This window comes from Rhinatrema bivittatum, chromosome 4 (assembly GCF_901001135.1).
Source record: "Rhinatrema bivittatum chromosome 4, aRhiBiv1.1, whole genome shotgun sequence".
Taxonomy (NCBI): Eukaryota; Metazoa; Chordata; class Amphibia; order Gymnophiona; family Rhinatrematidae; genus Rhinatrema; species Rhinatrema bivittatum.
Genome location: NC_042618.1, coordinates 252,444,232 through 252,461,967, shown reverse-complemented (window position 1 = coordinate 252,461,967; position 17,736 = coordinate 252,444,232). Strand labels below are relative to the sequence as shown.

The 17,736-nt window shown below is 45.6% G+C and overlaps 1 protein-coding gene across 1 annotated transcript in view; it reads left to right on the top strand.

Annotated features, from left to right (window-relative positions):
- The window catches only part of TTC38 (tetratricopeptide repeat domain 38), a 134,683-nt gene that overhangs the window by 49,266 nt on the left and 67,681 nt on the right, over positions 1 to 17,736 (top strand). Inside the window, exons 6-8 of the mRNA XM_029600040.1 lie at positions 6,632 to 6,707; positions 14,588 to 14,707; positions 16,856 to 16,915. Coding sequence (XP_029455900.1) covers positions 6,632 to 6,707; positions 14,588 to 14,707; positions 16,856 to 16,915 — 256 coding nt within the window. The remainder of the gene's footprint in view (positions 1 to 6,631; positions 6,708 to 14,587; positions 14,708 to 16,855; positions 16,916 to 17,736) is intronic.

Below are 17,736 nucleotides of genomic sequence, written 5' to 3'. Positions count from 1 at the left end.
CAGAATTGTACACAGTATTCAAGGTGCGGTCTCACCATGGAGCGATACAGAGGCATTATGACATTTTCCGTTTTATTCACCATTCCCTTTCTAATAATTCCCAACATTCTGTTTGCTTTTTTGACTGCTGCAGCACACTGAACCGACGATTTCAATGTGTTATCCACTATGACACCTAGATCTCTTTCTTGGGTTGTAGCACCTAATATGGAACCCAACATTATGTAATTATAGCATGGGTTATTTTTCCCTATATGCATCACCTTGCACTTATCCACATTAAATTTCATCTGCCATTTGGATGCCCAATTTTCCAGTCTCACAAGGTCTTCCTGCAATTTATCACAATCTGCTTGTGATTTAACTACTCTGAACAATTTTGTGTCATCTGCAAATTTGATTATCTCACTCATCGTATTTCTTTCCAGATCATTTATAAATATATTGAAAAGTAAGGGTCCCAATACAGATCCCTGAGGCACTCCACTGTCCACTCCCTTCCACTGAAAAAATTGTCCATTTAATCCTACTCTCTGTTTCCTATCTTTTAGCCAGTTTGCAATCCACGAAAGGACATCGCCACCTATCCCATGACTTTTTACTTTTCCTAGAAGCCTCTCATGAGGAACTTTGTCAAACACCTTCTGAAAATCCAAGTATACTACATCTACCGGTTCACCTTTATCCACATGTTTATTAACTCCTTCAAAAAAGTGAAGCAGATTTGTGAGGCAAGACTTGCCCTGGGTAAAGCCATGCTGACTTTGTTCCATTAAACCATGTCTTTCTATATGTTCTGTGATTTTGATGTTTAGAACACTTTCCACTCTCTTTCCTTGGCACTGAAGTCAGGCTAACCGGTCTGTAGTTTCCCGGATCGCCCCTGAAGCCCTTTTTAAATATTGGGGGTTACATTTGCTATCCTCCAGTCTTCAGGTATAATGGATGATTTTAATAATAGGTTACAAATTTTTACTAATAGGTCTGAAATTTAATTTTTTATTTCCTTCAGAACTCTGGGGTGTATACCATCCGGTCCAGGTGATTTACTACTCTTCAGTTTGTCAATCAGGCCTGCCACATCTTCTAGGTTCACCGTGATTTGATTCAGTCCATCTGAATCATTACCCATGAAAACCTTCTCCATTGTGGGTACCTCCCCAACATCCTCTTCAGTAAACACCGAAGCAAAGAAATCATTTAATCTTTCTGCGATGGCCTTATCTTCTCTAAGTGCCCCTTTAACCCCTTGATCATCTAACGGTCCAACTGACTCCCTCACAGGCTTTCTGCTTCGGATATATTTTTAAAAGTTTTTACTATGAGTTTTTGCCTCTACAGCCAACTTCTTTTCAAATTCTCTCTTAGCCTGTCTTATCAATGTCTTACATTTAACTTGGCAACGTTTATGCTTTATCCTATTTTCTTCTGTTGGATCTTCCAATTTTTGAATGAAGATCTTTTGGCTAAAATAGCTTCTTTCACCTCCCCTTTTAACCATGCCGGTAATCGTTTTGCCTTCTTTCCACCTTTCTTAATGTGTGGAATACATCTAGACTGTGCTTCTAGAATGGTATTTTTTAACAATGACTACGCCTCTTGGACATTTTTTACTTTTGTAGCTGCTCCTTTCAGTTTTTTTCTAACAATTTTTCTCATTTTATCAAAGTTTCCCTTTTGAAAGTTTAGCATGAGAGCCTTGGATTTGCACACTGTTCCTCTTCCAGTCATTAAATCAAATTTGATCATATTATAATCACTATTGCCAAGCGGCCCACTGTTACCTCTCTCACCAAGTCCTGTGCTCCACTGAGAATTAGATCTAAAATTGCTCCCTCTCTCGTCTGTTCCTGAACCAGTTGCTCCATAAAGCTATCATTTATTCCATCCAGGAACGTTATCTCTCTAGCGTGTCCCAATGATACATTTACCCAATCAATATTGGGGTAATTGAAGTCTCCCATTATTACCGCACTATCAATTTGGTTAACTTCCCTAATTTCTCTTAGCACTGTCCGTCTCACCATCTTGACCATCTTGACCAGGTGGATGGTAATATACCCCTATCACTATAGTCTTCCCCGACACACAAAGGATTTCTACCCATAAAGATTCAATTTTGTATTTAGTCTCATGCAGGATGTTTATCCTGTTGGACTCTATGCCATTCCGGACATAAAGCGCCACACCTCCTCCTGGGTGCTCCTCTCTGTCATTGCGATATAATTTGTACCCCAGTATAGCACTGTCCCTTTGGTTATCCTCTTTCTACCATGTCTCTGAGATGCCAATTAAGTCTATGTCATCATTCACTGCTATACATTCTAATTCTCCCATCTTACTTCTTAGATTTCTGGCATTAGCATACAAACATTTCAAAGTTTGATTTTACTGATAACATTATATAGAATTTCAGTTGTATATTTCCAATCCCTAAACTAGGTTACATAATTGTCAAAATTTCTATGAATGACTTTATATTATAAACAAATAATCTAAATGGCTGTATAGTAATTTGCTTTCACTCTTCAATTTAATTAATCTTCGTCTCATATGTAAATATTTTCTTGGAATTTGCCAGCATTAGCAACCTTTTGCTTGTTCTAAGATGGAATGTAAACTAATATTAGTTCAAAATGTTCTACAGCCTTGTATTTCATCATCTTTTATCTAACTTATGGCGTCTTTTGTCTAGGAAAAACAAGTGCAAGGCTGAAACTGTAATGATGCTAGTAATTAAAAAATTGCTTATAATCAAATATCAAAAACCCAGGAGTACAGGAATAATGACTTCATATGTGAAATGTCAAAAAGTGTTTCACTGAGACTAAGGCCTATGAGCACCCATATCCATGGCCAGCAGGGATTCTGCTATATGTTTTTCTCCTATGGCTGTTAATGGGCTGCATATTGTGGCACATAGAGAGGCATCCAGGAAGGATTGTACTAGTGGTGCTGGAGTGGCCGCATCAGCCGAGGTTCGCAGATCTGAGTCATCTTGCAGTAGACGGGCCCCTCAGGTTGGCTTATCTGCAGGGTCTTCTATGGCAAAGGCCTAACTTCTCAGATCTTTTGTCTCGCAGCTTGGCTTTTGAGAGGAGGAGTTTTAAGTTTGAAAGGGTACTTGGAGCCAGTTATTTCCCCGTTGCTTCAGGCCAAGAGACCATCCAAGTCTATTACAAATGTCAGGGTGTGGATAGTTTTTGAGGCCTGGTGTATAGAGGAAGACCTGGACCTGTTAAGGGTAGATATCTGATATATTTTGCCCTTTTTACAGCAGGGCTTGTCTAAGGGTCTGGCAAGTGATGGTTTTGGGGTGTCTCAGATGTAAGCTGCAAGAGAGACCTTTAACATCGCATCCGGATGTGGTGCGGTTTTTGAAGGGGGCCAAGCATTTGTGACAGTCGATGTGCAGGATGTGTCCGGCATGGAGTTTGAATTTAGTTCTTTGAGTTCTGTGCGGGCCTCCATTTGAACCTTTGTGGAAGGCGTCCCTCAAGGACCTCACCCTGAAAGTGGTGTTTCTGGTGGCGATTTGTTTGGCCACGTGGATTTCAGAGTTGCAGGCTTTGTCCTGTAGAGAGCCATTTCTGAGAATTATGGATGATGGGGTATCACTTTGTGTGGTACTCTAATTTTTACTCAAGGTTTCCTCGTTCCACCTTAACCAGACAGTGGAGCTTCTCACATTTTCAAATTGGTTGTTGGAAACTCCAGAAACAAGAGAGCTTCATTTGTTGGAATTTAGACGGGTTTTGTTGCAGTATCTGAAGGTCACCAACAGTTTTTGGTGGTTGGATCATCTGTTTGTATTGTTTGGAGGAACAAAGAAGGGAAGTAAAGTTTCTAAGAGCCTGATTGCTCTTTGGTTGAAGGAAGCTATTGTTTCGGCCTGTGTTTGCAAGGGTTGGAAAGTTCCAGAGGGGTTGCGAGTGCACTCTGCTTTGCGGGAGCACTAGGGAGTGGTCCTGATCCAGGAGAGAGAATGTGCCCTTGGGCCATGGCACGACCCCAGAGGGGACTCCGGAGAAGCGCCAAGGCAGGCGAGATGTATCCGAGCATGGGCGGCAGGCTGATGATTTGGGGTCCTGACCTCTGCCAAGGCCGAACGCACCAGAAGAGACCCAGCAGTGCAATGCTTGTCTCTGGGGTAGCCCTTCGGCCACTTGATAGCTCTTTCAGACCCACCACCTGGGAACGGCAGGTGCGACAGTATGGACAGAGGTCGAGGACAGGCGATGGCACTGGAACAAGGACGAGGCTTAGGCACTTGGAGACTTGGGCGAGATGAAGGCACTTGGAGACTTGGGTGAGATGGAAGGCACTTGGAGACTTTTATGAGCAAGGCACTTGGAGACTAAGATGAGACGTAGGTACTTGGAGACGTGGACGAGGCAAGGCACTTAGAGACTTGGACGAGATTTCAGGATACTTGGAAGACTCGGACAAGGTTTCAGGATACAGGCACTAGTACGTGTTGAGTACTGCACCACAGCGCGCCCTACACAGCTGCCCATGGCTGGTCGCGGACCACGCCAGAAGCGAAGCAGACTCCAGGCAAGGAAGTGAAGACTTGGAACTGGAAACATGTCGAAGATTCAGGAGAAACCTGCACCAAGGCACGCCCTACACAGCTGCCCTTGGCTGGTCGCGGACCACGCTGAAGCGGAGCAGGTTCTGGCTTCAGTCTTGGGCATGAACAGAAGCAGATAAAGGTTCTCCAAAGACCGGGAACAGGATTCAAGACTCAGAACTCCGATTCAGGAACAGACCTCGGCATTAAAAACAGGAGCCTTCCGGAGGCTTGCGCTGCAGATGTGAAGATAGGCCTTGTGCCATGAAGCGCTCTACACATCCCCCTATGGGCTTGTCACGGACCATAACGTGGCATACCAGGAAAGGTGAACAAGTAGGAACCTGGAAGCAGGACGAAGAGACTGAGATGAGGACATCAGGATCAGGTCTGGAACGCGGTACATCAGGAACGTCGGGAATATCAGGAGACAGGAACATCTGAAGACAGGACAGATGAGGACGCAGGATCCGACGAGAGACCAGGTACCACGGACAAAGACAAGGGAGCTCCCACGGAAAACAGAGGACCTTGAAGAAGCAAGGATGGACCTCGGAGCCTCCTGGAATGAAGAGCTGAAACAGACGAGGAATCCAGGAGCGGACTGGCTCCTTGCGAAGACCACGAGGGACTGACAAGGAGCCCTTTTATAGGGCTGAAGAGAAGACGCCCAAAAGACATCATCAGGTGGGGCCGCGGGGCTTTTCCTGTCGTGGGCCCTTTAAATAACCAGGAGAGGCACGGCCGTGCACCTAGAGAGAGGCTGGGGACAGCGGCAGCAGCCTCCATGCCACGAAGATTAGGGCTGGTTGCAGCACTAGGCTGCGAAACAGGGCCAACATGTCGGCGGCTCCACGACGCGAAGAAGAAGCAGGTCAGCGGCGCTTCCTGCTGTGAAGGCAGGCAAGGGTGGCGGCACTCGATCTGCATTGATGGCAACAGCGGCGGTGGCTCTCGGTCAGTGTGATGGCAGCAGCGGCAGCAGCACTTGGGCCACATGATGGCAGCGGTGGCAGCGGCACTTGGGCTGTAGGAGGTGAGAGGCTGCTTTCGGCTAGGCTTGCAAGCAGCATCGTAACATCTATTAAGGCGCAGGCAGCCTCCTGGGCTGAGTGTCAGTTGGTGTCATCACAGGATATCTGTAGGGTGACAACGTGGTCTTCACTGAACACTTTCTCCCGGCATTAGCTGTTGGATGTTTGCACATCGGGTGAGCTAATGATTGGTGAGAGTGTTTTGAGAGGGGGTTTTTCAGATGCCTGTCCAGTGTAGGGATGCTTTGGTACATCCCACTTGTCTGAACTGATCTGGGGTAAAACAGGAAAGGAAAATTGTTTCTTATCTTCTAATTTTCGTTCCTGAAGTACCACAGATCAATCCAGAGACCTGGCCCCTTATTGTCGAAAGACCGTTCTGATTGCAGTTATCAAAGTTGGATAAGATTTCTGTGTGTATATATTCAGAGCCTATAGGATGACCAGATTTGGTTGGTTTTCTGGGTGTTGGTGTGGGACTCCAACCCTAGGTTTTATGTTTGCCCTGGAAAAGAAGGTGAAAGTTGAGTTTTCACTCTAGTTTGCCCTTGGGTACAGGTCAATACTAAGGGACTGAGAGACTGCAGGTGGCACTCTTGGATACGTAGCAGTGCCTCAAAGATTTTGTTCTTTGCCTCCATCTGTTGGTAGGGATGCAAAACCCACTTGACTGGACTGATCTGTGGTACTTCAGGAATGAAAATATTCATAGAGGGGCTGAAGAGAGCATAGTGTGGATTTTTATGTGCAGTCAATTGTGGCATCTAGGAAATGATACTTGATGGTCAAAAATGTATCTTTGCAAATTATTTCAGTTGTCATCTGAAACTTAATTCTTGCAGTGTGTTCCTTTGTGATAAATGTGTTCATTATAAGTTCTGTATTATTGTTTCCCTAGATTCCAAACAAAAGAATGAGGTTCTAAAAAAGAGCATTGTCTCTTACTTGAAATCCCCCATGTATGCTAGGCGAGTATTAACTCTCTATCCATCTACTAATCTTGCTCTCTCTTTCCCTTGTTCAGTTACGTGAAAGGCATGTACTCTTTTGGACTGATAGAAACTAACTTTTATGACCAGGCTCAGAAAGTTGCTGATGAGGTAAATAAGCTCTGCATTTTATGAGTTTTAGCATCTTATACATGTATCTAAAAAAAGGTAGAATCATATATGTGTATATGTATAAATAATCAAATATGTGGGCTTAATCATTATACTAAAACCCATATTTGAGCAACAAGCTAGCAACACTGCAGGCATAAGGGTAGCTGTGAGGGAAACAAGCAGATAATTTCCCAGAAACCAACCAGATTGTTGATGGCCAGGTAGTGTCAAGCAAGATCACGGGGCATGGGCAACAACCTCACTAGTTTTGGTGCTGATTTAGATTGTTGGAAAGCTTGGTGGTAAGGTATGGGGAGGTGGGTTGGGATTAAGTATGGGAATTTATATGCGCATCCACCCAAGATGGTAGAAATCTGCACAGGAAGATGACAAACTTTGTAATGTAATTGCTCATTATCTAACAAGTAAGCAAGCTTCTGCAGCTGGCAACTGCTATATCCTTAGCAATGTAGATCAGCATCACTGGACAGAATGGATGGAGTAGCCTAGTGGTTAGAGCAGTGGGCTATGAACCAGGAGACCAGGGTTCAAGTCCACTGTTGCTCCTTGTGACCTTGGGCAAGTCACTTTACCCTCCATTGCCTTAGGTACAAACGTAGGGGCCGATGCAATAATTTTTGCGGAAAGCAGGCGCTGACTTTTCAGCGCCCACTTTCTTAACGCATGCATGGCGCCCGCAAGGGGGGCGCCATGCAATAGGCAAATTAGGGGGTCACGCTAGCAAGGAGGTGCTAGGGTCTCTTGCGCGACCTTAACGTCTCCTTGCTAACGCAACCCTGCGGCAGCTGCCGGTTATGAAGACCGACGCTGGTAAACTAGGCATCGGTTTTCATAACTGGACATCTGCCAGTAATGAAAACAGACGCCAATCATAACTCGGCGTTCTGCCGAGGTATTTTTTTTTGTTTGTTTTTTTACTGAAGAAGTACAGAAAAGCAGTTTTTTCTGCTTTTCTGAACTTCTTTTACATGTGCTCAGCTATTAACGCCTGCTCCAGGTAGGCATTAATAACTGAGCGATAAATGTGCGTCTAAGACGCAAATTTATTTCATTGCATGCAGAGTGAATGAGTAATAGCCTCACTCACATGCATTTGCATGTGATGAATGCTATCTCATTCACTCCGCGTTAGTCGCGGGTTAAATAGGCGCTAATCCCCCTATTGCATTAGGGGTGGATTAGCGCCTATTTTACCCATGTCCGACAGCGGGTTAAACAATGCGCTCATGTGAGCGCACTGTATTGCATCGGCCCCTTAGACTATAAGTGCTATGGGGATATGGAAATACCTACAGTACCTGAATGTAATCCGCTTTGAAGTGCTGAAAAAAGTGCAAAAAGCAGAATATAAATCTAAATAAATTGGTCTTATATCAGCCAACAGCCATCATGTACAATGTTACATAAACTTCCAGAAGCATTAATTATACCTCATGTGGGGTCAGCATCCATCCTATTCAGCTGTATTGGAGTAACTATTAATTAGGTTTTCAGGAAGTCTTACATATATTTCCTTATTTTAATTTTTATTAAACTGTAAGCACTGCATTGCATTGGAATACAGTGATGCAACAGACAATGCCATACCACTCAAACTGTGCTTGGTTTCTCATCTTTTAGATTGTTACAATATGTTTGCCAAGATATTTATAACATGTTATTGACAACACTGTCTCAGTATATATCAAGCATGGAAAAACTTGTTCATGCTGAATGGTCAAAGCTTTAACAAAATAAATCTCAATTTTCAGATTGCTGAGAGTCTCTGTTCTTTATTTTCTCATACTTGTCACACACCACTCACTAATTCAGGCAGGCGAGCAGTCTCTTGTTTTGGCATCACTATGCCAACCCTAAGATTTGTGAATCAGCATTTAATAAATTGGGTGTTAGGATGACACGTCCCCCAAAAATATATTCTCATAGAAATCCTGTCTAGCTTCTTACAGCAATCTATGGTTATTCTCATAGAAAAGCATAACTAAACACTGAGGAAAGCAGCCAGATAAACTTATCCAGCTAATTTAGCCAGTGCTGCTGAATATCCTGGCTAAGTTAGCTGTATAGGTTTATCCAGCTAACTTTAGGACTGCTTTTCAGGTGTCTAGCTATGTTAACTGGATAATGCTGAAGGTCCGCATTTATCCAGCTAACTTAGGGGGTCATTTTCCAAGCGGATTGCACATGATACCAAGATCGGGACAGCGTCAGCCCCAGAAGAGGAGGAGTTGGGGGTGGCATTGGGGCTGACTCCGCAAAGACTTTGCCGACAGCGAAAGGTACGCTGCGTTTTCGCTGCCAGTTTCGTGCCAAATAACTATACCTTTTATGGTGTAGTTATTTGGCACGACGCCGGCAGCAATCGCACCACGGAGGTGCGATCGCTGCCCTCTATCGCAGGACCATCCCCCTGTTTCACCCCCCGTTACCGCCGAATTCACTATGCCTTGCGGTATTAGTAAATCCAGCCTTTAATCAGATAGCCGGCTCCACACCATCCTAAAGTAGTCTTTATCACTTTATCCGGCTTTCTTGAGGCCAGATAAATGGTGTTGGATATAAGCCTCCATAAGCCTAACCTGGTTTTCACAAATCTTTCCACCCTCATTACTCTTCCTGTGCATGATAGGACCTGTAATAGACTCTGGAGACAGACATAAATAGGAAAACATTAGCCATAGCTTTATTGATAAAACAACTGTAAAGCAAATTTGACAGGCTCACACATTTCTTATGCTATGTACTAGCTCTTTTTATTTACATTATTTATTTATTTATATTTATTACTCTCCTTTTGAACAACAAATTCACCAAATCAGGGCACAGAAAATTAGAATAGCAGCATGCAATCAGAGATCAGGAGTAGTGTAACATTCGACCAGTACCTCCAGTCTCCTGCAATTCTGTAGGCATGGAAAGGGTTGCAAAATCCAGCCCTTCCAGCAGAATTCGCCTCTCCCTGCAGAATGGCCATGGGGCGCCAGGTTGTGGAGGCAGAGGCTTACCGGCAACATTGTAAATCCTCCCCCATGCTAATCGGAAGAATGGAAGAGGACAAGCGCAGCGGCAGCAAGTTGGGCCGCATCCTTCTCCTCTGCCACCCGGGACCTGACTGATGCTTTCAGTCACACAGGACAAACGGTTGCTCAATTCAAATTGCAGTTGGGCCCTGGGCGGCAGAGGAGGAGGATGTGGCCTAATGTCCTGTTGCTGCTCTCCTTCTCTTCCTGCCTCCCGATTAGCGTGGGAGGAGAGGGGGTCAAGAAAGATTAGAAAGATGATGGGGGGAGTAAACAGAGGGGCTTTGGGTGGCAGGGTTTAAATAAAGGGACTGAGATGGATTTGAATGTAGGATCTGAGGGAAGGTTTTTGTGAAAGAAGGGCTGGGGTGAGGGTGGATGGATGGGTGTGTGTATGCACACCTGGGTTGGGAACAAAGGGAGAGAAATTAAGTTAGCATGTGGCACATTTAAAACTAGTCTGAGAAAGTTCTTCTTCACTCAATGCACAATTAAACTCTGGAATTTGTTGCCAGAGGATGTGGTTAGTGCAGTTAGTATAGCGGTGTTTAAAAAAGGATTGGATAAGTTCTTGGAGGAGAAGTCCATTACCTGCTATTAAGTTCACTTAGAGAACAGCCACTGCCATTAGCATCAGTAGCATGGAATAGACTTAGTTTTTGGGTACTTGCCAGGTTCTTATGGCCTGGATTGTTAAGCAAGAAGAACCACCCTAACCAAAATTAGGAGAAGAATTGCACCTTGCTTTTAAAACATGCTTCTTCGAGCCATAACTGCCACTATTTTATGTTATGCTTGCCACCTGTGGCAGCCCCGCGGTGCGGCCCACTCATCTCTCTACGCAAGCTTCAGGCTCCAGCTCCTCGTCGCTAGAGGCGGTGGGCCGCCAGTCTCGACCTCGGACTCCCTCCAGCTCCTCCAGCCCTGCTTTGCTTCCCAGGACCCCTGACCAGGATGCCTCCATCAGTCGTGCCTCTCCACGGGGTTCGTGGAGAGACGCCACCAGCAGCGCTGCACCCCTCCCTAGGCATGCGTGCGCCAGTGAAACCTTTAAAGGGTCCGTGGCGGGAACCTGGCCGCAGACCTGGATGTTGACATCAGTTCCCTCAACATATAAAAGCTCTGGCAGCGCTCCTCAGCGTTGCCTTTGCAACAGGTCGCCTTGGTCTCCTGTTCCAGTTTCCGCGTTCTAGTTGCCTTGTGCTTGTCTTGTTCCTTTGATTCCTGGTTCCTGTTCCTTGTGTTCGTCTCATCTGTGAGGGAGTCAGTTGTTCCGTTAGATGATCGAGGGGTTAAAGGGGCACTTAGAGAAGACAAGGCCATCGCGGAAAGATTAAATGATTTCTTTGCTTCGGTGTTTACTGAAGAGGATGTTGGGGAGGTACCCGTAATGGAGAAGGTTTTCATGGGTAATGATTCAGATGGACTGAATCAAATCACGGTGAACCTAGAAGATGTGGTAGGCCTGATTGACAAACTGAAGAGTAGTAAATCACCTGGACCGGATGGTATACACCCCAGAGTTCTGAAGGAACTAAAAAATGAAATTTCAGACCTATTAGTAAAAATTTGTAACTTATTAAAATCATCCATTGTCCCTGAAGACTGGAGGATAGCAAATGTAACCCCAATATTTAAAAAGGGCTCCAGGGGCAATCCGGGAAACTACAGACCGGTTAGCCTGACTTCAGTGCCAGGAAAAATAGTGGAAAGTGTTCTAAACATCAAAATCACAGAACATATAGAAAGAAATGGTTTAAAGGAACAAAGTCAGCATGGCTTTACCCAGGGCAAGTCTTGCCTCACAAATCTGCTTCACTTTTTTGAAGGAGTTAATAAACATGTGGATAAAGGTGAACCGGTAGATATAGTATACTTGGATTTTCAGAAGGCGTTTGACAAAGTTCCTCATGAGAGGTTTCTAGGAAAAGTAAAAAGTCATGGGATAGGTGGCGATGTCCTTTCGTGGATTGCAAACTGGCTAAAAGACAGGAAACAGAGAGTAGGATTAAATGGGCAATTTTCTCAGTGGAAGGGAGTGGACAGTGGAGTGCCTCAGGGATCTGTATTGGGACCCTTACTGTTCAATATATTTATAAATGATCTGGAAAGAAATACGACGAGTGAGATAATCAAATTTGCAGATGACACAAAATTGTTCAGAGTAGTTAAATCACAAGCAGATTGTGATAAATTGCAGGAAGACCTTGTGAGACTGGAAAATTGGGCATCCAAATGGCAGATGAAATTTAATGTGGATAAGTGCAAGGTGATGCATATAGGGAAAAATAACCCATGCTATAATTACACAATGTTGGGTTCCATATTAGGTGCTACAACCCAAGAAAGAGATCTAGGTGTCATAGTGGATAACACATTGAAATCGTCGGTGCAGAGTGCTGCGGCAGTCAAAAAAGCAAACAGAATGTTGGGAATTATTAGAAAAGGAATGATGAATAAAACGGAAAATGTCATAATGCCTCTGTATCGCTCCATGGTGAGACCGCACCTTGAATACTGTGTACAATTCTGGTCGCCGCATCTCAAAAAAGATATAATTGCGATGGAGAAGTTACAGAGAAGGGCTACCAAAATGATAAGGGGAATGGAACAACTCCCCTATGAGGAAAGACTAAAGAGGTTAGGACTTTTCAGCTTGGAGAAGAGACGACTGAGGGGGGATATGATAGAGGTGTTTAAAATCATGAGAGGTCTAGAACGGGTAGATGTGAATCGGTTATTTACTCTTTCGGATAGTAGAAAGACTAGGGGGCACTCCATGAAGTTAGCATGGGGCACATTTAAAACTAATCGGAGAAAGTTCTTTTTTACTCAACGCACAATTAAACTCTGGAATTTGTTGCCAGAGAATGTGGTTAGTGCAGTTAGCATAGCTGTGTTTAAAAAAGGATTGGATACGTTCTTGGAGGAGAAGTCCATTACCTGCTATTAAGTTCACTAAGGGGCGGATTTTCAGAGCCCTGCTCGCGTAAATCCGCCCAAAACCGGGCGGATTTACGCGAGCAGGGCCCTGCGCGCCGGGAAGCCTATTTTACATAGGCCTCCCGGCGCGCGCAGAGCCCCGGGACTCGCGTAAGTCCCGGGGTTCTCCGAGGGGGGCGGGCCCGGTCGTCGCGGCGTTTCGGGGGCGTGTCGGCAGCGTTTTGGGGGCGGGTATGGGGGCGTGGCTACGGCCCGGGGCGGTCCGGGGGCGTGGCCGCGCCCTCCATACCCGCCCCCAGGTCGCGGCCCGGCGCGCAGGAGGCCCGATGGCGCGCGGGGATTTACGCCTCCCTCTGGGAGGCGTAAATCCCCCGACAAAGGTAAGGGGGGGGTTTAGACAGGGCTGGGTGGGTTAGGTAGGGGAAGGGAGGGGAAGGTGAGGGGAGGGCAAAGGAAAGTTCCCTCCAAGGCCGCTCCGATTTCGGAGCGGCCTTGGAGGGAACGGGGGTAGGCTGCGCGGCTCGGCGCGCGCTGGCTATACAAAATCCATAGCCTTGCGCGCGCCGATCCAGGTTTTTAGCAGATACGCGCGGCTCCGCGCGTATCTACTAAAATCCAGCGTACTTTTGTTTGCGCCTGGAGCGCAAACAAAAGTAGGCTATTCGCGCGCCTTTTAAAATCCGCCCCTTAGAGAATAGCCACTGCCATTAACAATGGTTACATGGAATAGACTTAGTTTTTGGGTACTTGCCAGGTTCTTATGGCCTGGATTGGCCACTGTTGGAAACAGGATGCTGGGCTTGATGGACCCTTGGTCTGACCCAGTATGGCATTTTCTTATGTCCACTGGATCATCTACCTGGTGCTGACCTCTGCTTCGCCTGACTTCATCTGCCTTCTCCAAGTCTGACCTCTGCTACTCCTGACTTCGCCTGCCTTCTTCAAGCCTGACCTCTGCTACGCCTGACCTCGCTTGACTTTGCCTGCCTTCTCCAAGCCTGACCTCTGCTTCGCCTGACCTCGCCTGCCTTCTCCAAGCCTGACCTCTGCTATGCCTGACATCGCCTGCCTTCTCCAAGCCTGACTTCTGCTATGCCTGACTTTGCCTGCCTTCTCCTTCGCCTGACCTCTCCTTCGCCTGACCTCGCCTACCTTCTCCAAGCCTGACCTCTGCTTTGCCTAACCACGCCTGCCTTCTCCATGCCTTGACCATTGCTACATCTGACCACGCCTCGGACATTCTTGAGTCCAGAGTTCCACGTTGCTTGTTACACCGTCTAAGTGCCGCCAGCCTCCATTCTAGCTTGACAGTGACGCCTCTGACCCTATCCTCTGGACACGAACTATTAAGGCTTCGGCCTTCCTTTGCTCAGGCACCTTCAGTTCCTTCTTGTCCCTTGCGGCTTGAGTTCCTGTTCTGCATCCTGTCCAGGATAGGACCACGCCATCTGCTGGCTGCTGTCTCAGGGCCGAACTATCGCCTACCTGTACTCAACCTTCAGGCCCGCCTAAGTCCTGCCAGCCCCGGCACCCGAAGGCTCAACCCGAGGGGAATGTGGGCTGGTATAGGTGAAGCTCCAGTGGCCTCCAGCTTCAGCCCACTCCACCTGCTGATGGTGGGGACCCGTAGGCCCTCGTCTACAGGTTGCGTCAACCCCACCTCAGCCCCAGGATCCACGTCCTAATCAACATTTTATCACCTGTAAACAGGAAAAAATGGATGTCTCAGACCCATTTTGTTTCCTCCTCTTCCTCATGTCTTTTACCTAATGGTTCATATTCTCGCACAATGCTGGACTTACACCTCAGAGCAAGACTTTCATGTTCACACGAGAACCTGTTTTCCATCTTCCAATGTCCATTTTTTAAAAATTTGTTTTTGTTTCCTTTTAGGCTTTAGCTGTAGACCCAAAAGATGCCTGGTCTGTCCACACCATAGCTCATGTACATGAAATGAAAGCAGAACTAGAGAAGGGGTTGAAGTTTATGCAGCAAACAGAGAGCCACTGGAAGGTATGTCTCACCACGAGCCCGCCTGCCTAAATTCTGCTTCCTCCCCATATTCTGGTGAAGGGCTTCCCAAACTGTCGGTTGGGACTCCAGATGGGGTCTCAAATGGGATCTCAAATGTCTCAAGTAGCAGCACTCTTCAGGCAGCAGCAGCAGCATTAGTCATGGAAGAAAGTGTGGGGCCTGCAAACCAGCATGCAGTCACAGGCCTTGCAGTGGCACCATCCTCACTTGAGTTTCTGTAGAAACAGGAAGCTGCTATGTGAGGAGGGTTTGTGCCACTGGAGGACCTGCAAGCAAGCTTGCACTGGTTCACAGGCTCCATGTTGACTTCCATTACCAATGATGCTGCTGCTTGCAGATTACTGTTGGGCTTGGGACCAGACATGAGAGGTGGGGAGGGCTAAGTGTGCATGGGTCAGTGAAGATTGCCATGTTCCTTTCACCTCATTTACCACTGAACCTACCCAAGAGAAAAATGTTGCTCCTGTCGTCAGCCTGCCCTCTCTTCTCACCAGTTGTCATCCACATTTGGCCCAGGGTCCAAAGGGAAATATTTCCTCTGGCCCTGGCCCAGGGGGATATTTAGAGAAGGTGCAGTTTGAAGGGAGGTATCAGATGCAAAAGGGGTTTGAGGGCTGGATCAGGTAGAGAGGAATTGGTTGTGGAGAGGGATAATGAAAGAAGATTGACAGGAGAATGTAAGAGAAAAGCTGGGGTGATGTGAGAAAAGGATTGAAGAGGAAGATGTGAGACTGGGGGATGATAGGGGATGGGGATGAGATTGAGAAGGGGTTGGGAATGGGAGATGGGGTGAGAAAGAGGGGATGAAGGAGGATCATTTGGGAGTTATAAGAAGGGCTTGATAATAAGATAGGATCAGCTGTGGGGATGTGAAAATAGCAGAGGGAGTGGGTTGGGGAGGTGAGAGGAGCCACGGGATGTAAATGGGGATCACTGGAAGAACAGAATTTGAGAGAGAGTCTGCTGGAAGAGAGGGGGTTAAAAAGGAGGTCCTCTGGAGTGGGTGAAGATTGAGAGAGAGAGGAGTGGAGTGATTGTTGGAGGAGGACCAATCCCTGCTATTTTTATTTTGGTCATTCTCTGGGGTCATGTGAATTTTCAAGTGCTAACATTGGGGTCACATTAGCTAAACGTTTGGGAAGCTCTGCTCTAGTTCTTAGGAAATTACTTTTCAGGTCTGGCTTAAAAAGCAAAGAAAATGGAGTGCTATAAAAATATTCTGGTTCTTGCTTATTATGTACTTTCATTTAGTGCATTTATTTTAGGGCAGTAGAATGCCAGTGAGAATTGTTTACAAATGTAAGGAGGATGAGGATTCTGTGATATACATTACCTGTCTAATGATAGAAAGAGAGAGATTTCTCTTGGCTAATAAAGAATGTCACATCTTAAGTAGTGAAGATAATAAGACTGAGTGACAACTCTGCCATGTCTTCAGCCTTGGTGTGTCTCAGATTTTGGCAGTGTAGTCATTTGTTGCATCAGAAATACTTTTGTTGCTGTATCGCTGGTACTGCAAGTGTGTTTCCAGTATATAAGAAGTAGATGAACAAGAGCAGTGAGACTCTCTAAAGTAATGTGTCTACTTATTCAGAGGCCCCTGGTGACCCCTGGCTGCTGTGGGGATAGGTAAGCCAATTGTATGAGGGAGGGCTTAGTTTTTGATAATGCTTTTTACAGTGCACTTTACTCTGGCTCCTCCTGATGAGGAAAACAGAATTACAATTACCCAACTGTATTAGCTTGAGATTTGAACATTAAAATTGCTTCACCTGTGCATCATGATCAGGGGGCAGATTATGATCCTTTGGCTAAGAACATAGTATTAATAAATGAAGATGAAGATGTAGCTTTGATTCATATAAATTACTAGTGGTGTATCTCCTTAGTTGCTGCAGAAAAGAAATATGAGGTTCATATCCAGGTCATTGCCCTATATCCTCAACAAGGGATGCAGAATTGTGATGTCATGAGACATGTGATCTCCAAGTTTCAAGACATCAAAATCTTACAGTAAATACATCCCAAGTGACCTTGTTTTTACAGCAAGAGAGAAGTAACTGCAATCACAGGACAGGGCCCCTGTGAGCAGAAAATAAATTTTTCTACATCTCATTCATTTTTCAGGACTGTGATATGCTTGCCTGCCATATTTTCTGGCACTGGGGTCTGTATTTCATTGAAAAGGTACAGTATTGGGTGGCTTTACATGGTTGTGGTTCTGGTTACCTTTAATATATTGTTAATTCCTCAAGTAAGCATACGTAGAAATAAATGTCAGCAACAAGTTATAGGTCAGATGTGGCCAACTCCAGTTGTCAAGAGCCACAAACAGGCCTGGTTTCAGGCAATCTACAATGAATATGCATGAGATAGATATGTATACAACGGAAGTAGTAAATGCAAATCTATCCATGCATATTCATTATGGATAGCCTGAAAACCAGGCCTGTTTGTGGCTCTTGAGGACTGGAGTTGGCCACCCCTGTATAGGTGATACCTTTTTATTGGACTAATTTAATAAATGTATGTAAGCATAAAAGACTTAGATTGGATTTGTTGATGTAATATTTTTTAAATTTCTAAGTCATTGCTATTTCTCTTATGCTCTGTCTCACACCAAAGAGATTTTTGGGGTGTTTTACTGACCTTTCCTTTGGCAATTTTTTTTCCACTAAATGACTTTTCTGGATGTGAGTACAAATAGGATGCTTCCTCTTCAGACAGGCAGGCCAGTCTACACAAGTGGGTTATGCACGCCAACCAGAAGATGGAGATAGAGAATACTGACTTGCTGATGACACTCGTATATAGCCCTGCACAGACATCAGCCTGCCAGTATTATCCATCTCCAGCAGATGGTGGACATGAGCCTGCCAGGCATAGGGTAGGTTTGAACACGACACTTCTGAAGTGTGGACATACCTACAGATATTGATGGCATCGACGCTGGAAGCAGTCCTGTGGACGAGGGAAACATGCACCCACTTCAAAGATCTTTGCTGGCC